This window comes from Oncorhynchus keta, chromosome 4, assembly GCF_023373465.1.
Source record: "Oncorhynchus keta strain PuntledgeMale-10-30-2019 chromosome 4, Oket_V2, whole genome shotgun sequence".
Taxonomy (NCBI): Eukaryota; Metazoa; Chordata; class Actinopteri; order Salmoniformes; family Salmonidae; genus Oncorhynchus; species Oncorhynchus keta.
Genome location: NC_068424.1, coordinates 20,345,290 through 20,372,156, shown reverse-complemented (window position 1 = coordinate 20,372,156; position 26,867 = coordinate 20,345,290). Strand labels below are relative to the sequence as shown.

General features: G+C 41.2%; 1 protein-coding gene and 2 long non-coding RNA genes across 13 annotated transcripts in view; 1 reads left to right on the top strand and 2 right to left on the bottom strand.

The window, feature by feature from the left end:
- Window positions 1-14,331, top strand: part of LOC118370586 (apoptosis regulator Bcl-2-like) — a 64,547-nt gene extending 50,216 nt beyond the window's left edge. For all 3 annotated transcript variants that reach the window (XM_035755650.1, XM_035755639.2, XM_052503741.1), the window contains one exon: window positions 13,207-14,331. In XM_035755650.1, coding sequence (XP_035611543.1) covers window positions 13,207-13,341 — 135 coding nt within the window. In that variant the 3' untranslated portion in view covers window positions 13,342-14,331. The remainder of the gene's footprint in view (window positions 1-13,206) is intronic.
- On the bottom strand, window positions 2,483-5,997 carry LOC127919917 (uncharacterized). 9 transcript variants are annotated; one of them, XR_008104506.1, is made up of 4 exons: window positions 3,609-5,997; window positions 3,529-3,568; window positions 3,290-3,329; window positions 2,483-3,137 (listed from the first exon to the last, which is right to left on the bottom strand). It is a non-coding gene; the product is annotated as an uncharacterized LOC127919917 (long non-coding RNA). The 9 variants fall into 9 exon arrangements; XR_008104517.1 differs by lacking the exon at window positions 3,529-3,568 and adding an exon at window positions 3,489-3,528; XR_008104523.1 differs by having other exon boundaries at window positions 2,483-3,061; window positions 3,489-5,997.
- LOC127919939 (uncharacterized) lies at window positions 12,074-13,194 on the bottom strand. Its single transcript, XR_008104570.1, has 3 exons — window positions 12,707-13,194; window positions 12,563-12,658; window positions 12,074-12,514 (listed from the first exon to the last, which is right to left on the bottom strand). It is a non-coding gene; the product is annotated as an uncharacterized LOC127919939 (long non-coding RNA).
- Window positions 14,332-26,867: the final 12,536 nt, after the last annotated feature.

Below are 26,867 nucleotides of genomic sequence, written 5' to 3'. Positions count from 1 at the left end.
TTATATCTATGACCAGCTAATTCATTTGCTCAACTGAAAACATGGCAGGGGTAAAAAAAAACAGACCCAGAGGCATCCTTCCACGTGATTGAATGGAGACATTGTACGATATTCCTCCTGTTCAGCTCAGGGGTTGTGTGAAACTTGAGGTCTTTTTGGCTGTATGATAAAGTTGTCGGATGTTACACGTTAGCTCTGCTTAGTGGCTGTGGGAAAGGATGTCATAATGTGTAGGAGGCCTGTGGGCCAAACACACATCATGGGATAGGCAGCAAGTAGATCAGCAAATTGTCACACGCTTGAACTCAGGAGCGTGTGAGTGTGCATCTGAGCTCATCATGGGACAACTCACACACTTCTAATCTCAGACACACATAATACAGCCACATCTGAGTACAGTATACACACACAGCACACACACATACATACACACACAGCACACACACATACATACACACACAAACATTGTTAAATCTTATCACATCACTCTGTCAAGTTGTCTTTTCCAGGGCTGACTACATTTGACATGTGATGTGACAAAGCCAGCGACATGGAGGCTATAACATGAACTATATTTCCTTGAACTTACAACAACAAATCAAATGGCCCAGCTATTGAAGCCGATAACAGGTCCGCTGTCATCTGACAGAGTGGGTGGGCCTGGATTGGAAGCCTCCCCATTTTCTGAAAGTTTTGCTTCCTTTCTCCTCGATTGCGATATCCCTCTGGCAAACTCTTTTTAGAATGTCTGCCAGGAATGAGGCCCTCACACTAAAATCTGTGTGTCTGCCGAGGCAGGGGGAGGAGGTTGGGGGGGGGTTCAGCACAAATGAGAGACAGGGACGTGTTGTTGCCAACGTGTGACAGGTGCCTGAGCAGGGCAAAGCCCTCAACGTTCCTGTTCTCATTCTCAACTCCCTGTTTAGCCTGACAAGAGTCCAAGAGGAGCCCTTTTCTCACGAGGAGAGTCCTTTGTTGGAGCTTTGAGAACTAATCTCTTCTTGTTTTCTCAGTCATTCCACCTTAAGAAGACTACCATACCTCGAATTGACCCACCTACATCATTTGATCAAAGCGATTGAATATCTGAGAGAGAGAGAGAGAGACACAGAGAGAGAGAGACAGAGAGACACGGAGACAGCAACACAGAGAGAGCGAGAGAGACAGCAACACAGAGAGAGTGAGAAAGAAAAACCGAGAGTGAGAAAGTGAGACACATAGTGAGACAGAGAGAGAGAGTGAGACAGAGAGAGAGAGTGAGAAAGAGAGAGAGATGGGAATATGAATGAGAGAGAGAGAGAGAGAGAGAGAGAGAGAGAGAGAGAGAGAGAGAGAGAGAGAGAGAGAGAGAGAGAGAGAGAGAGAGAGAGAGAGAGAGAGAGAGAGAGAGAGAGAGAGAGAGAGAGAGAGAGAGAGAGAGAGAGAGAGAGAGAGAGAGGTCCTTCTGTAGCTCAGTTGGTAGAGCATGGCGCTTGTAACGCCAGGGTAGTGGGTTCGATTCCCGGGACCACCCATACGTAGAATGTATGCACACATGACTGTAAGTCGCTTTGGATAAAAGCGTCTGCTAAATGGCATATATTATTATTATATTAGAGAGAGAGAGTGAGAGAGAGAGAGAGAGAGAGAGAGAGAGAGAGAGAGAGAGAGAGAGAGAGAGAGAGAGAGAGAGAGAGAGAGAGAGAGAGAGAGAGAGAGAGAGAGAGAGAGAGAGAGAGAGAGAGAGAGAGAGAGAGAGAGAGAGAGAGAGAGAGATGTGAATGTGAGATGTGAATGAGAGAGAGAGAGGGAGAGAGAGAGATATGGGAATGAGAAAGTAGAAGGACGAGACCGAAGGAGAAAGGAATGAGAGAGATGGAAATTAGAAAGAGAAAGAAAAAGAGAGTTTGATTGTCTCTCCACGATAAGCCATTTTATCATGCTGACCCTCCAATGAACCGAGAGAGGAAACTCCCAAGACGAAGAATTCCCCCATTATCCAGTCTATGCCCTAATCAGCATATCATGCAAATTCGTCTAAATCCCATCCATTTGGCTAATCCCCTGGATTAAACGACCTAATCAAGCCCTTATTAACCCATGTGTGGGTACAGTGAGTCAGAGACTGTCACATTTGGCAGGCTATGTTACAATACCTGGGCTTTGATCCAAGGCATTAGGGAAAACTCTGGGAAAGGGCTTGGTTGACTTCTTGGGCTGCATACAAAGCAAAGTCTGTAAAACAAAGAATTACATATGTTTATCTAGCAGTTATTGGATGTGGCGTTCTGAAGATTCACAACTTTGTCTAACCCTTTGTAAAGAATCTCAGTAAATATTAGTACAAAGGCAAGTGAATAACCATATTTTTTTATTCACCTAGGGAAGATCTCAAATGAATACTCCTCGCGTCTTCTTTCGTCATCTCCTTCTCAGAACCCATTGGATGAAAAAGTCAGAAGTCCCTCCCCTCTGACCTTCTCCTCCAATTGGTTTTGAGGAGGAGAGAGGATGCGAGGAGTATGCAATTGAGATATTCCCCTAGACACGGTTAGCATTAGCAGTATGTAATCCAAAACAACCCACTCATCGTCGACTAGACGTTGAATTGACGTATGTGCCCAGTGGGAAGTAGGCTAGTATATCCTGGTGACCATGACAGCACTGGTAAAACCTGCTGGGTTCCTGCTCGGTTACCTCAGTTAGCTAGCTCAGCTCCTCCAGCAGGTCAGAGTTGTGTTCAGAATCCATTAGCGCTGGCTTTGGGCAAACCTAGCTCGTCGGTTTAAACACACGCTGGAAGCTCACCTAATGACATGTTTGCCGAGGTGGGGGGAAAAAGCAAACAGAGATGACAACATGTTGGAAATCCAAGGGCCCTGTCTGTTACCAACCCTCTGGCTAGTAAACAGGACCATAGAGCAACCTGGAGAGAGAGATATTAGGACAACACCATAGAGCAACCTGAAGAGAGAGAGAATAGGACAGCACCATAGAGAAACCTGAAGAGAGAGAGATATTAGGACAGCACCATAGATAAACCTGAAGAGAGAGAGATATTAGGACAGCACCATAGAGAAACCTGAAGAGAGAGAGAATAGGACAGCACCATAGAGCAACCTGAAGAGAGAGAGAATAGGACAGCACCATAGAGAAACCTGAAGAGAGATATTAGGACAGCACCATAGATAAACCTGAAGAGAGAGAGAATAGGACAGCACCATAGAGCAACCTGAAGAGAGAGAGAATAGGACAGCACCATAGAGAAACCTGAAGAGAGAGAGATATTAGGACAGCACCATAGAGAAACCTGAAGAGAGAGAGATATTAGGACAGCACCATAGATAAACCTGAAGAGAGAGAGATATTAGGACAGCACCATAGAGCAACCTGAAGAGAGAGAGATATTAGGACAGCACCATAGAGCAACCTGGAGAGAGAGATATTAGGACAGCACCATAGAGCAACCTGGAGAGAGAGATATTAGGAGGACAGCACCATAGAGAAACCTGAAGAGAGAGAGAGAATAGGACAGCACCATAGAGAAACCTGAAGAGAGAGAGAGAATAGGACAGCACCATAGAGAAACCTGAAGAGAGAGAGATATTAGGACAGCACCATAGAGCAACCTGGAGAGAGAGATATTAGGACAGCACCATAGAGCAACCTGAAGAGAGAGAGATATTAGGAGGAAAGCACCATAGAGCAACCTGAAGAGAGAGAGATATTAGGACAGCATCATAGATCAACCCGAGGAGAGAGATATATCAGGACAGCACCATAGAGCAACCTGAGGAGAGAGATATATGAGGACAGCACCATAGAACAACCTGAGGAGAGAGATATATCAGGACAGCACCATAGAGCAACCTGAAGAGAGAGAGAGATATATCAGGACAGCACCATAGAACAACCTGAGGAGAGAGATATATCAGGACAGCACCATAGAGCAACCTGAAGAGAGAGAGAGATATTACGACAGCACCATAGAACAACCTGAGGAGAGAGATATATCAGGACAGCACCATAGAGCAACCTGAATAGAGAGAGATATTAGGAGGACAGCACCATAGAGCAACCTGAGGAGAGAGATATATCAGGACAGCACCATAGAACAACCTGAGGAGAGAGATATATCAGGACAGCACCATAGAGCAACCTGAAGAGAGAGAGATATTAGGAGGACAGCACCATAGAACAACCTGAGGAGAGAGATATATCAGGACAGCACCATAGAGCAACCTGAATAGAGAGAGATATTAGGAGGACAGCACCATAGAACAACATGAGGAGAGAGATATATCAGGACAGCACCATAGAGCAACCTGAAGAGAGAGAGATATTAGGAGGACAGCACCATAGAACAACCTGAGGAGAGAGATATATCAGGACAGCACCATAGAGCAACCTGAAGAGAGAGATATTAGGAGGACAGCACCATAGAACAACATGAGGAGAGAGATATATCAGGACAGCACCATAGAGCAACCTGAAGAGAGATATATATTAGGAGGACAGCACCATAGAACAACCTGAGGAGAGAGATATATCAGGACAGCACCATAGAGCAACCTGAGGAGAGAGAGAGATATATCAGGACAGCACCATAGAACAACCTGAGGAGAGAGATATATCAGGACAGCACCATAGAGCAACCTGAAGAGAGAGAGCTATTAGGAGGACAGCACCATAGAGCAACCTGAGGAGAGAGATATATCAGGACAGCACCATAGAACAACATGAGGAGAGAGATATATCAGGACAGCACCATAGAACAACATGAGGAGAGAGATATATCAGGACAGCATCATAGAACAACCTGAGGAGAGAGATATATCAGGACAGCATCATAGAACAACCTGAGGAGAGAGATATATCAGGACAGCATCATAGAACAACCTGAGGAGAGAGATATATCAGGACAGCATCATAGAACAACCTGAGGAGAGAGATATATCAGGACAGCATCATAGAACAACATGAGGAGAGAGATATATCAGGACAGCACCATAGAACAACATGAGGAGAGAGATATATAGCAGGACAGCATCATAGAACAACCTGAGGAGAGAGATATATCAGGACAGCACCATAGAGCAACCTGAAGAGAGAGAGCTATTAGGAGGACAGCACCATAGAGCAACCTGAGGAGAGAGATATATCAGGACAGCACCATAGAGCAACCTGAGGAGAGAGATATATCAGGACAGCACCATAGAGCAACCTGAGGAGAGAGATATATCAGGACAGCACCATAGAACAACCTGAGGAGAGAGATATATCAGGACAGCATCATAGAACAACCTGAGGAGAGAGATATATCAGGACAGCATCATAGAACAACCTGAGGAGAGAGATATATCAGGACAGCATCATAGAACAACCTGAGGAGAGAGATATATCAGGACAGCACCATAGAACAACATGAGGAGAGAGATATATCAGGACAGCATCATAGATCAACCTGAGGAGAGAGATATATCAGGACAGCATCATAGAACAACCTGAGGAGAGAGATATATCAGGACAGCATCATAGAACAACCTGAGGAGAGAGATATATCAGGACAGCATCATAGAACAACCTGAGGAGAGAGATATATCAGGACAGCATCATAGATCAACCTGAGGAGAGAGATATATCAGGACAGCACCATAGAACAACCTGAGGAGAGAGATATATCAGGACAGCATCATAGAACAACCTGAGGAGAGAGATATATCAGGACAGCACCATAGAACAACATGAGGAGAGAGATATATCAGGACAGCATCATAGATCAACCTGAGGAGAGAGATATATCAGGACAGCATCATAGAACAACCTGAGGAGAGAGATATATCAGGACAGCATCATAGAACAACCTGAGGAGAGAGATATATCAGGACAGCATCATAGAACAACCTGAGGAGAGAGATATATCAGGACAGCATCATAGAACAACCTGAGGAGAGAGATATATCAGGACAGTATCATAGAACAACCTGAGGAGAGAGAAATATCAGGACAGCACCATAGAACAACATGAGGAGAGAGATATATATAGCAGGACAGCATCATAGAACAACCTGAGGAGAGAGATATATCAGGACAGCATCATAGAACAACCTGAGGAGAGAGATATATCAGGACAGCACCATAGAACAACCTGAGGAGAGAGAAACAGAAGAAAGAAGGGGGGACAATGACAAGAGAGAGTGTGTGTGTGTGTAGGGGGGGTGTATCAGGTGATCAACAAAGAAGCTGTTGTTGCGGGTGTAAACACCTAATAGCCCTTGCTTGTGGAATAAACCGTGACATCAAACCAGCGTTGTCCATGTTATGGACAGCTCTCTATCACGGTACTACTGTGTAGCCCCATACTGTAGAAGTATGACCGTGACAGCAGAGAGCCAGTGTGACATTTATGGTTTACAGTACATGCACGAGGTTGTTCTGTTGACACTGGATATGCATGATGAACTGTACTTTCCTGGACACCTGTTCCCCTCGCTGGAATCGATGAATTGGAATTACCCGTGATATGACTTTTATTAATATGCTAATGAGGTAGGTATGCTAATGATGCAGTTCCTATGGTGATGCTGATGTATCCAGACTGAGCCAATCAAGGAATTTCCCACGATGTCATCAATCTATTTTTTTGTTTAATGTGTGTTCTCGTAAATGTAAACTTTGAAAGATGCCCCCCTCGATTTCCTACTTTTATTACAGTAAGCACCTTGGTGGAGATTGAAGTGTAAACAATGGCTATGTACGTCATATTGCTGGAAGAGAGGGGTATTTTGTACATAATATGATGCGGTGCTCTTCATGTTACAAGACACAGGATATCAACCTGTGGCTGTCAGAGAAATGGTCAAAGACGTGCACTTTTCTCATAGTCATATAGTTTCAAATTAGGGAAAGTACGTGTGTATGGGAAATTGGGAACATTACATACTGGAAGGGTACTTTCATATCCTATCCATTCTGACTAGAGGATTATCCTAGGTTATGAAGACAGACTTTTGTGTGACCTACACTAATGAATCTATGGTGCTGAATATTGCATCGACACTCTGACTTTAGCTCAGAAGAAGCGTGAACTCTAGCCAGAGTACTCAGCAGCACATTTCCTCTCTCTCTCTCCCCTTCTACTCTGAGTCATTTTGATGTGCAGCAGTTGTGGGTTAACCTCCTCCCAGCACCAGAAGCATGCCGTTACCACTCCTTCTCTTTCCACCCTTTCCTCTCGGTCTCTCCTCTTCACTTCTCGTCATCTGCTCTAGCTGGTTTTGATGTGCAGCAGTTGTGGGTTAACCTCCTCCCAGGCAGCACATTGGCGAAGCTTCCTTCCTGCAAGCTGTTCAGGGCTAAGAAGCTAAAAAAACGGGTCTGCCCTGCAGATATTCTCTCCACTGACAAGATGCTGGAACCAGTGGGAAGGGGAATCATACAATCCAAACAATTGCGCACGAGCCGACCCCTCACTGGGCTAGAACACTGGGGCCTGAACGCAGCCTACGGGCTTGAGCTGGAGATGAGAGTCTGTGCCAAATGTAATGTGGTACAAGCACGCTGCAATAAAAACACGGCTTTACTTATTAAGCAGTCTACTCCACTGTGTATGGGGTCTGGGGAGGGGAGGAGAAAACGGAGGCACACTAGTATTCAGTTTACCAACCACACACACACACTGGGATCTAGGGTTCTGGAGCTTAAAGCTACAATATGTAGCTTCGCTATACTCGCATTAAAACCTGCTAACCATGTGTATATGACCAGTAGAATTTTATTTGTATCTTTTTGTGCGACCATACCAAATTCACATAGAAATGTGAGTTATAGATATTTCTCCTTGAAAGCAAGTCAAAGAAGCGGAGATCTATGTGCGCTATTTCTATGCTTCCCGTTCTTCAGTTTAGTTTTAGCGTCTTCTACTTTCAGTTTTGTGCCCCAACAGCTGAAAATATCATATTTTTGGTTGTGGAAAATATATTTCACAGTGGTTTAGATTGTTTAATTATTTTCTACACAATGACTACTTGTTTTGTCATATAAACTGAAATTAGGATAACTATTTAAATTTCAGCAACCAAAGGCCATAGAAAAGACACACACACACTTAGATTTCACAAGGTCTGGGAATACAGTGTTACATATCCAACTCTTAGTACACAACCTGGGTCGCATATATATAATATAATATATGCCATTTAGCAGACGCTTTTATCCAAAGCGACTTACAGTCATGCGTGCATACATTCTACGTATGGGTGGTCCCGGGAATCGAACCCACTACCCTGGCGTTACAAGCGCCATGCTCTACCAACTGTGCTACAGATACACACAGGAATACAGTTTACAGTGCTAAACGACCTTAAAATATGTAAAACACTGGAGGCAGTCTAGCACTGGAGGCAGTCTAGCACTGGAGGCAGTCTAGCACTGGAGGCATTATTGTATGCTCTAAATTTGTAAAGATCTAACCTGAAGACGCTGTACTGTGTATTGTTATAGTGTACTGTGTATTGTTATATTGTACTGTGTTGTTTTATTGTACTGGACTGTGTGTTGTTATATTGTACTGTACTGTGTATTGTTATATTGTACTGTGTTGTTTTATTGTACTGTACTGTGTATTGTTATATTGTACTGTACTGTGTATTGTTATATTGTACTGTGTTGTTTTATTATATTGTACTGTGTATTGTTATATTGTACTGTACTGTGTATTGTTATATTGTACTGTACTGTGTATTGTTATATTGTACTGTACTGTGTATTGTTATATTGTACTGTGTTGTTTTATTGTACTGTACTGTGTATTGTTATATTGTACTGTGTTGTTTTATTGTACTGTACTGTGTATTGTTATAGTATACTGTGTATTGTTATATTGTACTGTGTTGTTTTATTGTACTGTACTGTGTATTGTTATAGTGTACTGTGTATTGTTATATTGTACTGTGTTGTTTTATTGTACTGTACTGTGTATTGTTATATTGTACTGTACTGTGTGTTGTTATATTGTACTGTGTGTTATATTGTACTATGTATTGTTATATTGTACTGTACTGTGTGTTGTTATATTGTACTGTACTGTGTGTTGTTATATTGTACTGTACTGTGTGTTGTTATATTGTACTGTACTGTGTGTTGTTATATTGTACTGTACTGTGTGTTGTTATATTGTACTGCACTGTGTGTTGTTATATTGTACTGTACTGTGTGTTATATTGTACTGTGTGTTGTTATATTGTACTGTACTGTGTGTTGTTATACTGTACTGCGTGTTGTTATACTGTACTGTGTGTTGTTATATTGTACTGTACTGTGTGTTGTTATATTGTACTGTGTTGTTATACTGTACTGTGTGTTGTTATATTGTACTGTGTGTTGTTATACTGTACTGTGTGTTGTTATATTGTACTGTGTGTTGTTATACTGTACTGTGTGTTGTTATACTGTACTGTGTGTTGTTATATTGTACTGTGTGTTGTTATACTGTACTGTGTGTTGTTATACTGTACTGTGTGTTGTTATATTGTACTGTGTGTTGTTATACTGTACTGTGTGTTGTTATACTGTACTGTGTGTTGTTATATTGTACTGTGTGTTGTTATACTGTACTGTGTGTTGTTATACTGTACTGTGTGTTGTTATATTGTACTGTGTGTTGTTATACTGTACTGTGTGTTGTTATACTGTACTGTGTGTTGTTATATTGTACTGTGTGTTGTTATACTGTACTGTGTGTTGTTATACTGTACTGTGTGTTGTTATACTGTACTGTGTGTTGTTATACTGTACTGTGTGTTGTTATACTGTACTGTGTGTTGTTATATTGTACTGTACTGTGTGTTGTTATATTGTACTGTACTGTGTGTTGTTATATTGTACTGTACTGTGTGTTGTTATACTGTACTGTGTGTTGTTATACTGTACTGTGTGTTGTTATACTGTACTGTGTGTTGTTATATTGTACTGTGTTGTTATACTGTACTGTGTGTTGTTATACTGTACTGTGTGTTGTTATACTGTACTGTGTGTTGTTATACTGTACTGTGTGTTGTTATATTGTACTGTGTTGTTATACTGTACTGTGTGTTGTTATACTGTACTGTGTGTTGTTATACTGTACTGTGTGTTGTTATACTGTACTGTGTGTTGTTATATTGTACTGTACTGTGTGTTGTTATACTGTACTGTGTGTTGTTATATTGTACTGTACTGTGTGTTGTTATATTGTACTGTACTGTGTGTTATATTGTACTGTGTGTTGTTATACTGTACTGTGTGTTGTTATATTGTACTGTGTTGTTATACTGTACTGTGTGTTGTTATACTGTACTGTGTGTTGTTATATTGTACTGTGTGTTGTTATATTGTACTGTGTGTTGTTATACTGTACTGTGTGTTGTTATACTGTACTGTGTGTTGTTATATTGTACTGTGTGTTGTTATACTGTACTGTGTGTTGTTATATTGTACTGTGTGTTATACTGTACTGTGTGTTGTTATACTGTACTGTGTGTTGTTATATTGTACTGTGTGTTGTTATACTGTACTGTGTGTTGTTATATTGTACTGTACTGTGTGTTGTTATACTGTACTGTGTGTTGTTATATTGTACTGTACTGTGTGTTGTTATATTGTACTGTGTTGTTATACTGTACTGTGTGTTGTTATATTGTACTGTGTGTTGTTATACTGTACTGTGTGTTGTTATATTGTACTGTGTGTTGTTATACTGTACTGTGTGTTGTTATACTGTACTGTGTGTTGTTATATTGTACTGTGTGTTGTTATACTGTACTGTGTGTTGTTATACTGTACTGTGTGTTGTTATATTGTACTGTGTGTTGTTATACTGTACTGTGTGTTGTTATACTGTACTGTGTGTTGTTATACTGTACTGTGTGTTGTTATATTGTACTGTGTGTTGTTATACTGTACTGTGTGTTGTTATATTGTACTGTACTGTGTGTTGTTATATTGTACTGTACTGTGTGTTGTTATATTGTACTGTGTGTTGTTATACTGTACTGTGTGTTGTTATACTGTACTGTGTGTTGTTATACTGTACTGTGTGTTGTTATATTGTACTGTGTTGTTATACTGTACTGTGTGTTGTTATACTGTACTGTGTGTTGTTATACTGTACTGTGTGTTGTTATATTGTACTGTGTGTTGTTATATTGTACTGTGTTGTTATACTGTACTCTGTGTTGTTATACTGTACTGTGTTGTTATACTGTACTGTGTGTTGTTATACTGTACTGTGTGTTGTTATACTGTACTGTGTGTTGTTATACTGTACTGTGTGTTGTTATATTGTACTGTACTGTGTGTTGTTATATTGTACTGTACTGTGTGTTGTTATACTGTACTGTGTGTTGTTATATTGTACTGTACTGTGTGTTATATTGTACTGTGTGTTGTTATACTGTACTGTGTGTTGTTATATTGTACTGTGTTGTTATACTGTACTGTGTGTTGTTATACTGTACTGTGTGTTGTTATACTGTACTGTGTGTTGTTATATTGTACTGTACTGTGTGTTGTTATACTGTACTGTGTGTTGTTATATTGTACTGTACTGTGTGTTGTTATATTGTACTGTACTGTGTGTTATATTGTACTGTGTGTTGTTATATTGTACTGTACTGTGTGTTGTTATACTGTACTGTGTGTTGTTATATTGTACTGTACTGTGTGTTGTTATACTGTACTGTGTGTTGTTATACTGTACTGTGTGTTGTTATATTGTACTGTACTGTGTGTTGTTATACTGTACTGTGTGTTGTTATATTGTACTGTACTGTGTGTTGTTATATTGTACTGTACTGTGTGTTGTTATATTGTACTGTACTGTGTGTTGTTATATTGTACTGTACTGTGTGTTGTTATACTGTACTGTGTGTTGTTATATTGTACTGTACTGTGTGTTGTTATACTGTACTGTGTGTTGTTATATTGTACTGTACTGTGTGTTGTTATACTGTACTGTGTGTTGTTATATTGTACTGTACTGTGTGTTGTTATACTGTACTGTGTGTTGTTATATTGTACTGTACTGTGTGTTGTTATAGTGTATTGTACTGTGTGTTGTTATATTGTACTGTACTGTGTGTTGTTATACTGTACTGTGTGTTGTTATATTGTACTGTACTGTGTGTTGTTATACTGTACTGTGTGTTGTTATATTGTACTGTACTGTGTGTTGTTATATTGTACTGTGTGTTGTTATACTGTACTGTGTGTTGTTATACTGTACTGTGTGTTGTTATACTGTACTGTGTTGTTATATTGTACTGTACTGTGTGTTGTTATACTGTACTGTGTGTTGTTATATTGCATCAGATATGCATTCATAATTTTTCCATCCAGTTTTTAAAAAGCAACAGATTACCAGGAACAGCTATTCATTAGGGTTATCCCCTTGCTTGTCATATTAGTATTACACTCTATTACATTCCACTAAACATGTTGGGGGAAGAACCTGAACGTTTCCTTGTAACCGGACCAGTGGACAGATTTGGGGAAGAACCTGAACGTTTCCTTGTAACTGGACGAGTGGACAGATTTGGGGAAGAACCTGAACGTTTCCTTGTAACCGGACCAGTGGACAGATTTGGGGAAGAACCTGAACGTTTCCTTGTAACCGGACCAGTGGACAGATTTGGGGAAGAACCTGAACGTTTCCTTGTAACTGGACGAGTGGACAGATTTGGGGAAGAACCTGAACATCTCCTCTTGTTTCAAAACCAGATAATATGCACAGATACATTTGTGTGTGGTTTGTAGTTGTGTGGGATCGGATGTTTTGGTCTTACTTACTGTATGCCTAGTATGCAAAGAAGCTGTGTGTGTGTGACTGTGTGTGTGTGTGTGTGTCTGAGGGGGGGAGAGGCGACGACACGCTAAGGAGCTTTCTTGCAGAGATGCTGGCTGTGAGACATGGTTGTCTATTCCTCTGTCTTTTGTCCCTGTGTGTACCACAGACAGAGGAGGCTCAGGGATAGAGCCACAGAGATATGGGCCCCATGTAGCCATGGTCATTGAGACATTTTACTGATGCATAGTGTCTATATAGAGCTATGAAAAAATTACATTGAGGGCTTGATGGGGCACGAACTGATATTATAACAAACTAATTTACATGGCGAGTGAATGTTCAGTAATTAGAATAAAGAACAGTTGTAGTGATGATACTAACCTCTCTCTCTCTCTCTTTCTTAGGACGCCTTTGTGGAGATCTATGGGCAGCAGAGGATCTCTGCCTTCCACTCCTGGCCCTACCTAAAGACAGTGTTCGGCCTGGCCGCCCTGGGTGCAGCCGGAGTCACCATTGGAGCCTTGTTCATCCAGAAGTGATATAAAAGACCCCAGAGGACCTTTCCCCTCCCTCTCGCCTCTCCTACCAGGTTCTTACCCAGTAGCCCAAAAAAAGAAAGGCAAACAGCACTTTTTTCCCTTGAAAAACTGGCGACCTATAACTTTGCTGTGCACGGACTACAATATTTCGTCTCTCGTTCCTCGCTTTTTCTTTTCTCTTTGAAAGCACCTCACAGCTCAGCACTGCCCATCCCGGGCCTGTAGCCCGGTTCAATCCCAGAGCTGCCGGATCTTCAAAGGAGACCGCACCGCTCTGTTGCTTGGTTGCTTATTTCATATTCCATGACCCGTCCTCTTGCGTATTGAAAAGATGAAAAAGAAAAATAAGTATACAAATCAATCACACGGAACGCAACATGTTTTTTCTGACAAATGCAGCCTTGTATATTCATACAGACTTACAGATGGATTCACCCAATGCGTACTGTATACTAGACAGCTACCAACAGGGAATATCATTGGAAAGATTGCATACACACTTGATCATTTTATACTAATGCATAAACACATACCAACGGGTAGATACTGAATGTTGCAGGCAAACATATTCACACAAACTCATGTGTGTGCTCTAACAATTAAACAAATGACTTTTATGATGTATGGTTAATGAACATAAGAAAGGTGATTGTTTATTCATAAACTGAAAAACAAGATTTTCTTTCTTTTTAATAACTATTTTCAGCATGATTCTGTGGTGTATGTAGCATGTGACATTGACAGAAAAGTAAACCATTTTAAAAAAACATCCCAAATGTACTGTACATACAGCTTCCATCGCCAGCATGAGTGGTGAAAGTGGTCGTTTTTGCCTGAGTGACCATTTATGCATGATGACTTTTGATGGCAGGAATTATTGGTTAGTTTTTCTAGTTTGGGTGGTGAAGGCTCACTGTGCACAAACCCCCAAGGGAACTTCAATCAAATCCAATAGATGTGAGAATTTCCTATTAAAGTTCTTGTCTCTGATTCGTCCCCCATGTTTCTTTGTTTGTAGAACACAAGAGCGTGACCTAAATGTTGAGAAGGAATATTCTCCGGAGTTTCTCTCGCATGCTGTATATTCTAAGGATCGAAAGCCATTTTCAAGCACACCTGATTGTGTAATTATAGCCAGTTCCAATGTGCCAACTACCCAATCCCTTTGGCCCAAACCCTGATGGGATAGTAAAACGAGGATAGTAAAACAAGGACAATTTGTCAGTCCCCACATGGAAAAAGGCTGTTTTAAGCTTAGGGCTTAGGTTGAGGGTGTTGGTTGCAATTAGGGTTTGGGTTAAGTTAGGGTTACATGCTGATGACACCGGCCACGCGCATGCGTCCACATGCTTCATTGCACTCCTGTTGATTTCATCCATCCACACCAGACGTGATGACGACACGCTGGTTAAAATATTAAAACCAACTTTGAACCAACTATATTCATCTGGGGGCAGATCAAAACACACGTTCATGGGCATTTAGCTAGCTAGCTGTTGCTAGTTTTTCCTAGGAGATGAGCATCGGGTTGGTATTTCACCTGACATGCATGCGCATGGTCTTCTTTTTTAAGATGGTTCTTTGTAGAATTTTGACCCGGCGTCATACATCATCGTGTGTTTCTCTACTCCAACTATTCACAGATAAAAGGGAAACCTAGTTAGTTACCTTAATTTCTCTCTCCTCGTTTGTCTTCCAAGCCTACACGTGGGGTTGGATCTTCTGGATATCCAATAAGGATCTCCTTCCAGAGAGACATAAGGGACTTTAACATATGGGGGTTGAATGGAGGTTGAACAAAGAAAACAGACAAATCTAATCGGTCTGTTGCTGCTTCCCCCTAAGAGAGAGATGCATCGATCACCTGGTATCAGATAACGGCCCATGTCTACTCCGATGGGAGGCTTGATTTCCGATCAGCAGAGACAGACATTGAGGCATGACTATCTGTCAGGGAGACACATGAGGACGTCGCTGATATATTTACGGTTCTTATTGGACAGAGGGGGTTTTCCATGGACTCTGGTTGGTTCCTCCTGATGTCTAACTACTGTCATGGTACCTCCTGATTAGCTATATCCATAGAAAAGCAGGGGACTGTTCAGGAGGGTACAAGGTTAGGATTAAGATCGAAATGTATTGTGAGTTGAGATTAATTCGACTGAATCTTCCAGTCGCATAGAAACCAAAAGGAAGCCGTGGAGTTTGCATATAGTATCTTAACTAAGGGTTGTAGGATCCACCAAATAAATCTATTCTATTTCTGTCGATTGTGTGATAAGTCTGTTAAAGCTGAACATACAAAAGAAGCTCCAAAAAAATGTTGGTTGGCAGCTTTTTTTATTTTCCCACAGCTCGCTCTCTTATCAGGCAAGACAGATCAGGTCATTCATTTTCTTTTGAACTTCCATCCTCTTGAACTTATACATTTTTTTTTCTATCCTCAGTTTTCACAGTTTACATTGCCTTTTTGTATGCATCGTAAAAATATAAATCCTATATGCAACAATCATAGCTACATTCTGTATTAATTTGCTTTTACTCATTAGAGCACAGGTCCATGAAATGTCTTCCTGACGTTGCAGGTTGAAATGAAAATAGCAAATATAACGCAAAACAAATGGAATCATTATTTCCATATGGAAAAATGTAAAGTTTTACTGCACTATTTAAAATGAATACTCAAATACTTCTCAAGTATGGCAATGTCAATGATAGCAGTACTGTACTTTGGTACATTGCCCTGTATCATCAGGAAAATGTCTGATAAAACCCAGACACCCCATGCACAGCAGACTGATGACATCCATCACGTTCTTTGACTGCAATGAAGATCCCAAATATTTTTTACACCAGCGGTTTTGAACAGCACATACAGATTGTATGGATTAGTAACTGTATATTGACCTAAACAAAAACCACGAAGATGTGATAGCCAACCAATCTTAACCAATCTTAACCAATCTTAACCAATCTTAACCAATCTTAACCAATCTCAACCAATCTTAACTGTTATATGTTTACAGATTTACATGAAATATGACCTATAATGAATTAAAATATGAGGAAAGGTAATTAAGTATGTAAAAAAAAAAGTGCTTTTCTGTATTGGAAAGGTGTGGGGGTACCCCAACAACAGAATGGTGGGGGTGTATAGCACTCAAACAAAAATATTTATGACAAGTTAACAGCTCATTGGCCAAGATGAAGTCACGTTATATGAGGAAATAGCAAGCATTTTTGAGATGCAAGTTTGAGGTGGGTTTTTTCTCTAATTCAACAAATACGAGCATAGGACGAGTAAATATTATTTGGGTATGAGTTAACAGAATATGAACTTTTAAAAGTGAGATTTTCACTGGATAGTTACTTTAATTTATGCATATTTCACTTCTAAGGCAGAAATTGTTTTTGATAAACTGTACACACATTCCATCTAGTAGTATTTGACTGGTCCAAACTAAAAACTTTCTCCATCTTGAAAAAGGAACAAAAACTAGAAATAAACGAGAACATTTTCATGACATGGGTTTGTTTTATGAATTCTTGGAGTCAAAGGACAAACATGCAGGTATTTTGGCAGTGACTTTGCACCTGATTTGCGCCTGTTGTTGTTTGGGACTAAAACTAAAACACATAGGACAAGCAGAAGAAAATAAGATCGTAAAATGTGGACAGTTTTGTATCTTTCTTTATTCCTTCTGTTGTTGATTCACCTCTTAGCGATCTTTTTTTCTCAGGGAAATCTAACTATATTCAATAATATTGCATTGATACTGTATATGCACATAAATAGGTTTACAATTAAGTTATTTCATTATAATTCTGTATGTAGACCACATGTCTCTAGTCTCCTTGGTAGTATCTCATTGTATAGCCATGCTACTTCATTATTATGTATGATGATAACACTTTAATCGCTCTGTGTAATTTTAATATCTTTGATAATAGTTCAAGCATGACTATCTGGTTATTTAACATCATTTTTTTATCATCTGAAATATTGAAATAATTCTAGTAAAAATAGAGAGAAAAAAGGTCATTTGTGAAGAAAAAAGCAAGGCTTGAGATCCTAGTATGCCAAGACACACGCATTCATGGATTTTTTTGAATATTTGTTTTGCTTCTGACAATGAGATCAGTTTGTTTAATGTGTATGCTTTGACATATATTTTGTAGACCTTACAGTGAAATGCTTACTTACAAGCCCTTAACCAACAATGCAGTTTAAAAAATGAAAAAAAGCATTAAGTTAAAAGAAAATGTAAGTAACAAATAACAAAGTGCGCTTTGTCCGTAGATTGCTAACAATGAAACTAAACAAAGATGTACATTTGTAATTTGGGTGTACTTGTCACGAACGTCGTCAGGGAAATGACCAGACCAAGGTGCAGCGTGGTGAGCGTGCATTTTCCTTTATTAAGAATGTCGCCAACAAAACAAGAAACACCAAAAACGAACATGCCGCTTACTAGGGCTATAGAGGCCACTAAACAAAGACAACTACCCACAACTAGGTGGCAAAACAGGCTGCCTAAGTATGATTCCCAATCAGAGACAACAATAGACAGCTGCCTCTAATTGGGAACCACACTCGGCCAAACATACAGAAATACAAAACATAGAATGCCCACCCCACATCACACCCTGACCTAACCAAATAGAGAAATAAAACAGCTCTCTAAGGTCAGGGCGTGACAGTACTATTCCTTTAACATGCTGTATAAAACAAGAATGGTTTACTTAGACTCCATGAATAGCACTCACATTATGATATCTTCAAAATGCACAGTACTGTATGGAACACATTAACAGCTCCATACACTCAAGTGCAGTAAGGTGTGTGAGTGTGTGTATGTGTGTCCGTGTGTGTTGTGGTATTTATCAGGGCTTCCCATTGCAGTATTACAGTAATAATCACCTAAGAGAAGGAACAAAGCTGTGAAGTGTGACAATGACTCAGTTCGAGGTCGCTAGCATCAAAAAGCCCCCTGGTGTATGCCTGTACCAAATAGCAACCCCTGCTCTCTATTCTGCCTGCCTCTCTACTACTGTTACAGCTGCTACAGAGGTCGATGATGATGAGGATGATGATAATGATCGTCATCATCAGGTAGTCATCATATCACTGATAATAATCTGGATTAATCCAATGCCAACAGTCTAATTACTACTGTTTATCTCCCTGGACAACCAGGGTTCCAAATTATGATGCAATAACCCCTCTTAGCATCCTACATCCGCAGGACTTAACCCCCGTCCTCAGAATCATAACATACTGTACCATCATGATACATGGGAGGGACACAGTGTGGGATCTACATCCCGCATGGAACTGTGAAATGCATTTAATTTGTGTCCAGAGTTCTCACTGTTGAAAAGAAAACCACACACTCGATGTACGAAATACTTGAGCTGCAGAGGAGAAGAATAAAAAAAAAAGTTTTTAGTTGGCAGTTTCGCTTGTGGGGTTGGTAATTGTGTGGATAGCTAGATAATTGCTGGCATCGAGTGCTGTTTTCTCGCACTCTCGGGTATCGAAAACTGATGACTGTGACGGAATTTAAGACCGTGTTTAATTTCAGGGTTAGAAATGGAAGTGGAGAACAGGAGTATGTTTAGTTTTGCTTTTTGTACAGAAAATTTTTTATACAATTTCAGAAATGTGTGCTTAAAAATTCATTAATGTTGCTGCAGCTAATCATCAGTTTAACAGATTCTGCAGGATGAACAACATTTTGCCTTTATAGGAATTCATCCACAATTAACGTTGGTCACAATATGTTTTACTTTGTTTATAAAAAAGAATCTATCTTAAAATAAGGCTCCAAAAGAAGAATAGATTCTCAGCCCTGAAAGTGAGAGCAATGTTAGATGTTTGTGTCATGTTAAAAGGGTAGTTTACTCAGAATACAAATGAACACAGCCAAGGAAAGGGAAAGAGGGATACCTAGGCAGTTGTACAACTGAATTCCTTCAACTGACATGTGTCTTCTGCATTTAATTCAACCCCTCAGGTAACTGGCAAAATCATAATCGTTTGTATTTAAAGTTAACTATCCTTTTAACACGACACAAAGGCCTCACCTACACTAGGTCTGAGCGATTAGTGCTTTTTGATGTCGATTTGGTTTCATTATAAAAAGTCACAGATTTCGGTTTTGATTATTTGGGTTGAATTCTGTAACACAGAATAAAACAATTAAAGTCCCATGATGGTAGTGACTGCTCAGTACTGCTTATCACTTATTAACCATCATTTATTCACATTACTTTTATGAAATATTTAATTTGTGTATATTACATTTTTATTTTCATTTTATATGACTACTTTATTATTTCATTCCTAGCGGTGGAAAAAGTACCCAATTGTCATACTTGAGTAAAAGTAAAGATACCTTAATAGAAAATGACTCAAGTAAAAGTGAAAGTCACCTAGTAAAATACTACTTGTCTAAAAGTATTAGGTTTTAAATTTACTTAAGTATCAAAAGTCAATTTAATTGCAAAACATATACTTAAGTATCAAAAGTCAGTATAAATCATTTAAAAGGACTTATAATAGGCAATCCAAACAGCACAATCCAATGTCAGTCTCAAAAGATAAGACAAACTATGACTAAACTGTGTTAGAAGATGTTTTTGTGGATCATATGGAAACCAAATGGGTAAACATATTTTATAAATATCAATTATTTATTTTTTCAATAATCTTTCAGGAGAGTTAGAGAGGAACTGAGTGAAAAAAAAGCGAGCGAGAGAGAGAGAGCAAGACATGACTGTGTTGCATAAGACTATGTCAATCTCAAGAGATAGACATGACTGTGTTGCATAAGACGATGTCAGTCTCAAAAGAAAAGACACACTATGACAAAACTGTGTTAGAAGATTATATGTGGATCATATGGAAACCAAATGGGTAAACATCTTTTATAACAAACAATTATTTATTGTTTCAAGAATATTTCAGGTCACTCCTCTTGTAAGAGCATTGTCAAACTGAGCCAAACTGTTTAGATCTGTTTCCTGGACAGAAATTAGTCCTGGGCTAAAAAACAACTCTAAATGGAGGATCTCCACTGAAAACCCTTTTTAGTCCAGTACTAGGCTTAAACTGTGTCTGTGAAAACCAGTCGTCAGAATCAAGTGGTGTGTTGTCTTCATCAGTGTATGAAACCAAAGAGACCAAAGAGACATTAGGGTTTGAGTTTCGTTAGAAACCGTTGATGTCACTTTCCGTGTATAGTCATGAGGTAGTTCGTCTTGAGTCTCAGGCGATGGTCACCAGTAAATGCAAAAGCGGAAGTGAGCTCAGCCACACTTGAGATGAAAAAAATAGTATTTTAGTTAAGGTTAAATATTATAACCACTTATGTTGTGAGTCAGCAATGCACAAAATGGGCTATGAAGTCATTTGGTTGACTTGAGAAAAAGTGATTCAACCGATTCGACCAAATCATTGGGCACAAATGTCTCTGTTCACATGTTCACACTACCATTAGATTGAAGCTATGTATTGGATATGCATTGTAAGTGGTTTGCTAGTATAGCTATTGTAACTTTGCCATTATTTCCAAAATGCCTTGAAGTGGATTTCTATCTCTCTATTAATGATTGTTTTATTCAATAACTACTCTCATGGACTGTCGCTCAGCCACGAGACAGTTCACTTCACACATTAAATAATAACATAAACAAATGCCAACAGTTGAAAGGAAAAAACTTGATTATTGTAACCATCGATACACTGGAGAAACAGGGAAGGTAGCAATTCATTGTGGCACCAGAGCAAACAGCAGACAGAAAAGAGCCAAATGCCCTTCTGCCATGTTATCTTCAGGGGTAGAGTGAAAACAAATCAAATCAAAGTTTATTTGTCACGTGCGCCGAATATAACAGGTGTACCTTACAGTTCGGGTGGCCATTTGATTACCTGTTCAGGAGTCTTATGGCTTGGGGGTAAAAGCTATTGAGAAACCTTTTGGTCCTAGACTTGGCGCTCCAGTACCGCTTGCAATGCGATAGTAGAGAGAACAGTCTATGACTAGGGTGGCTGGGGTCTTTGACAATTTTTAGGGCCTTCCTCTGACACCGCCCGGTGTAGAGGTCCTGGGTGGCAGGCAGCTTAGCCCCAGTGATGTACTGGGCCATACGCACTACCCTCTGTCGTGCCTTGCGGTCGGAGGCAGAGCAGTTGCCGTACCAGGCATTGATGCAACCAGTCAGGATGCTCTCGATGTCAGTCTCCTGAGGGGGAATAGGTTTTGTCGTGCCTTCTTCATGACTTTCTTGGTGTGTTTCGACCATTTGTTGGTGATGTGGACACCAAGGAACTTGAAGTTCTCAACCTGCTCCATTACAGCCCCGTCGATGAGAATGGGGGCGTGCTCGGTCCTCTTTTCCTGTAGTCTACAATCATCTCCTTTGTCTTGATTACGTTGAGGGATAGGTTGTTATTCTGGCACCACCCGGCCAGGTCTCTGATCTCCTCCCTATAGGAAGTCTCATTGTTGTCGGTGATCAGGCCTACCACTGTTGTGTCATCTGCAAACTTAATGATGGTGTTTGAGTCATGCTGTCGTGGGTGAACAGGGAGTACAGGAGGGAACTGAGCACGCACCCCTGAGGGGCTCCAGTGTTGAGGATCAGCGTGGCAGATGTGTTGCTACCTACCCTCACCACCTGGGGGCGGCCTGTCAGGAAGTCCAGGATCCAGTTGCAGAGGGAGGTGTTTAGTCCCAGGATCCTTAGCTTAGTGATGAGCTTTGAGGGCACTATGGTGTTGAACGCTGAGCTGTAAGTAAATTAATAGCATTCTCACGTAGGTGTTCCTTTTGTCCAGGAGGGAAAGGCAGTGTTGAGTGCAATAGAGATTGTATCATCTGTGGATCTGTTTGAGCAGTATGCAAATTGGAGTGGGTCTAGGGTTTCTGGGATAATGGTGTTAATGTGAGCCATTACCAGCCTTTCAAAGTACTTCATGGCTACGGACGTGAGTGCTACGGGTCAGTAGTCATTTAGGCAGGTTACCTTAGTGCTCTTGGGCACAGGAACTATGATGATCTGCTTGAAGCATGTTGGCCTTGCGAATGTTGACCTGTATAAAGGTCTTACTCGCGTCGGGTACAAACAGTGTGATCACACAGTCGTCCGGAACATCTGATGCTCTCATGCATGTCTCAGTGTTGCTTGCCTCGAAGCGAGCATAGAAGTGATTTCGCTCATCTGGTAGGCTTGTGTTACTGGGCAGCTTGCGGCTGTGTTTCCCTTTGTCGTCTGTAATAGTTTTCAGGCTTTGACACATTTGACAAGCATCGGCGCCGGTGTAGTACAATTCAATCTTAGTCCTGTATTGGCGCTTTGCCTGTTTAATGGTTTGTCTGAGGGCATAGCAGGATTTCTTATAAGCTTCCAGGTTAAAGTCCTGCACCCTGAAAGCGGCAGCTCTAACCTTTAGCTCAGTGCAAATGTTGCCTGTAATCCATGGCTTCTGGTTGGGGTATGTACGTACAGTCACAGTGGGGACGATGTCCTTGATGCACTTATAATCAAGCCAGTGGCTGATGGTGTACTCCTCAATGCCATCGGAATAATCCCTGAACATATTCCAGTCTGTGCTAGGAAAACAGTCCTTCTGACCACTTTTTTATAGACCAAGTCACTTGTGCGCCCTGCTTTAATTTTTTTGCTTGTAAGCAGGAAACAGGAGGATAGAATTATGGTCAGATTTGCCAAATGGAGGGCGAGGGAGAGCTTTGTACACGTCTCTGTGTGTGGAGTAAAGGTGATCTAGCACAATAAATAAATTAGGGTGAGTTAATTCCAGAGGCAGTATCCTGTCAGGGTCAACTGCAGTATACCGTCTGAGAGTCAACTGCCGTATACCGTCTGAGAGTCAACTGCGGTATACCGTCTGAGAGTCAACTGTGGTATACCGTCTGAGAGTCAACTGTGGTATACCGTCTGAGAGTCAACTGTGGTATACCGTCTGAGAGTCAACTGCAGTATACCGTCTGAGAGTCAACTGCAGTATACCGTCTGAGAGTTAACTGTGGTATACCGTCTGAGAGTCAACTGTGGTATACCGTCTGAGAGTCAACTGCAGTATACCGTCTGAGAGTCAACTGCAGTATACCGTCTGAGAGTCAACTGTGGTATACCGTCTGAGAGTCAACTGCGGTATACCGTCTGAGAGTCAACTGCAGTATACCGTCTGAGAGTCAACTGCAGTATACCGTCTGAGAGTCAACTGCATTATACCATCAGTCAACTGCAGTATACCGTCTGAGAGTCAACTGCAGTATACCGTCTGAGAGTCAACTGTGGTATACCGTCTGAGAGTCAACTGCAGTATACCGTATACCGTCCGTGAGAGTCAACTGCGGTATACCGTCTGAGAGTCAACTGCAGTATACCGTATACCGTCTGAGAGTCAACTGCGCCATCAGTCAACTGCGGTATACCGTCTGAGAGTCAACTGTATACCGTCTGAGAGTCAACTGTGGTATACCGTCTGAGAGTCAACTGTGGTATACCGTCTGAGAGTCAACTGCAGTATACCGTCTGAGAGTCAACTGCAGTATACCGTCTGAGAGTCAACTGTGGTATACCGTCTGAGAGTCAACTGCGGTATACCGTCTGAGAGTCAACTGCAGTATACCGTCTGAGAGTCAACTGCAGTATACCGTCTGAGAGTCAACTGTGGTATACCGTCTGAGAGTCAACTGCGGTATACCGTCTGAGAGTCAACTGCAGTATACCGTCTGAGAGTCAACTGCAGTATACCGTCTGAGAGTCAACTGCATTATACCATCAGTCAACTGCAGTATACCGTCTGAGAGTCAACTGCAGTATACCGTCTGAGAGTCAACTGCGGTATACCGTCTGAGAGTCAACTGCGGTATACCGTCTGAGAGTCAACTGCAGTATACCGTCTGAGAGTCAACTGCGGTATACCGTCTGAGAGTCAACTGTGGTATACCGTCTGAGAGTCAACTGCGGTATACCGTCAGTCAACTGCAGTATACCGTCTGAGAGTCAACTGCAGTATACCGTCTGAGAGTCAACTGCGGTATACCGTCAGTCAGCTGCAGTATACTGTCTGAGATTCAACTGCGGTATACCGTCTGAGAGTCAACTGCAGTATACCGTCTGAGAGTCAACTGCAGGATGCTGTCAGAGTCAACTGCAGTATACTGTCTGAGAGTCAACTGCGGTATACCGTCTGAGAGTCAACTGCGGTATACCGTCTGAGAGTCAACTGCGGTATACCGTCTGAGAGTCAACTGCGGTATACCGTCTGAGAGTCAACTGCGGTATACCGTCTGAGAGTCAACTGCAGTATACCGTCAGTCAGCTGCAGTATACTGTCTGAGATTCAACTGCGGTATACCGTCTGAGAGTCAACTGCAGTATACCGTCTGAGAGTCAACTGCAGGATGCTGTCAGAGTCAACTGCAGTATACTGTCTGAGAGTCAACTGCGGTATACCGTCTGAGAGTCAACTGCAGCATACTGTCTGAGAGTCAACTGCGGTATACCGTCTGAGAGTCAACTGCAGTATACCGTCTGAGAGTCAACTGCAGTATACCGTCTGAGAGTCAACTGCATTATACCATCAGTCAACTGCAGTATACCGTCTGAGAGTCAACTGCTGTATACCGTCTGAGAGTCAACTGCGGTATACCGTCTGAGAGTCAACTGCAGTATACCGTCTGAGAGTCAACTGCAGTATACTGTCTGAGAGTCAACTGCAGGATGCTGTCAGTCAACTGCGGTATACCGTCTGAGAGTCAACTGCAGTATACCGTCTGAGAGTCAACTGCAGTATACCGTCTGAGAGTCAACTGCAGTATACTGTCTGAGAGTCAACTGCTGTATACCGTCAGTCAGCTGCAGTATACTGTCTGAGAGTCAACCCAGAGAGAGTACACAACATGCAACCAACAATTAACAATGGTACTGTAATACACTACACAGTGAGGAGAAGAAGGGTACTAACTATGCCAACTGAGAAGTAAAGGGTCTATACCATGGGGAAATTTCAAACGTCAATGTTCCAGTCCTTAGAGAGTTACTCTAATATCACAACTTTCAACTCCAATATCAAAACCAACCTTTGTGGTAAAGTGATGCTATTGCGCTGAACCACTCAAAGGAAGGCAAAATCTTGAAACTACAAGGAATACCAAACATTCTTCAAGAGAGCGTTCCTGAAATGGGAATTTTGTGGGAACGGTTAAAGTCACTTGTATGTCGGAATGCGCCGGAGGCGGAGGCTCGGAGTGAACCTGTATCCTGAAGGGATTGGGAAAATCACTTTATCCGTCCTCTTAGTAGAGTGGAGCCTGGTAACGTATATCCTGGGAGGAACTATTTTTCTGCCTTCCCTAATTAGGTGGAGGGAGTCCTTCAGCATAGCACGAACCCTGCTCTTCAAGTCTCAACTCCAGCTCCAAACTGTGGGAAATACCCAATCCTCAACTGAAATGGCTTAATCTGTCTTTCTCTCCCTCTCTCTGTATCTGTCTTTTTCTAACTCGTTTCTTTCAATTTCCTTTATCTCATTGACACATTTCATATCAGCCTATTTATTTTTTGCGCTCTTCTTTCATTTCTACATCTCACTGTATTCACTTCTACTCCATCTCTTCCCCTCTGCCTCACTTTTTCCCTCTCTTTACCTCCCTCTCTTGCCCTGTGTCTGTCTTTTCTCTCTGTCTGTTCTCTGCCTTGCCTCACTCTGTGTTGTGGTCCAATTCATTTCCTGGCTGGATTTCTCCTGAGGTAGCATTTTACTTCCTCCATGAATGCTATAGGGTTTCTCAATGACAGGAGATGGAAAGAGAGAGTTTGTGCTACTTCCGACACAAACAGGCACAGCCAGGTGCTCATCCCCATCATTGTTAACAGGGTGTGTCTGGGGGATTTCTCAACTGAAGCCCTGGCTCAAACACCTGAGCGCTCTCGCTCTCTCTCTCTCTCTCGCTCTCTCTCTCTCTCTCTCTCAGGGAGCAGGTGCTGTAGGTGAAAAGGCTGTGTCTACTGCAAGTCTGAAACACAATATCACCGCCGCGGGAATCTGAGATCTGCACAACATGTCTGGTGGAGCTGGTCAGATTAGAGTGGGTGTGGGGATTTTTTTCTGATGGAAAGAGGAGAAAAAAATGGTTTTGTGAAATAGATTTTTATTCTAACATTGTACTCTATCCATTTTATATAGGGTGTAAATCCAATGTGTAGGCCAGTGGAATACCAGAGTTGAATATTTTTGTCCTGGTTGAATTAATATACTGTACACTACTTACTTACTAACATTTTGGATTTCAGTCAAGCAAGACTATATGTTTTCACATCTTCAGCATTTGGCCTATCGGCCTATAAAAATAGTGTGATACAATGCTAATGTTATGATAATTAAATCAGGATCACTTGTACCGAGACTGTGCTCTGTAACATTGCACCAAACTGTGGTAACACTGTACTTGAACCCACCATCATAACATTGTAGTTCCACTGCACTAGTT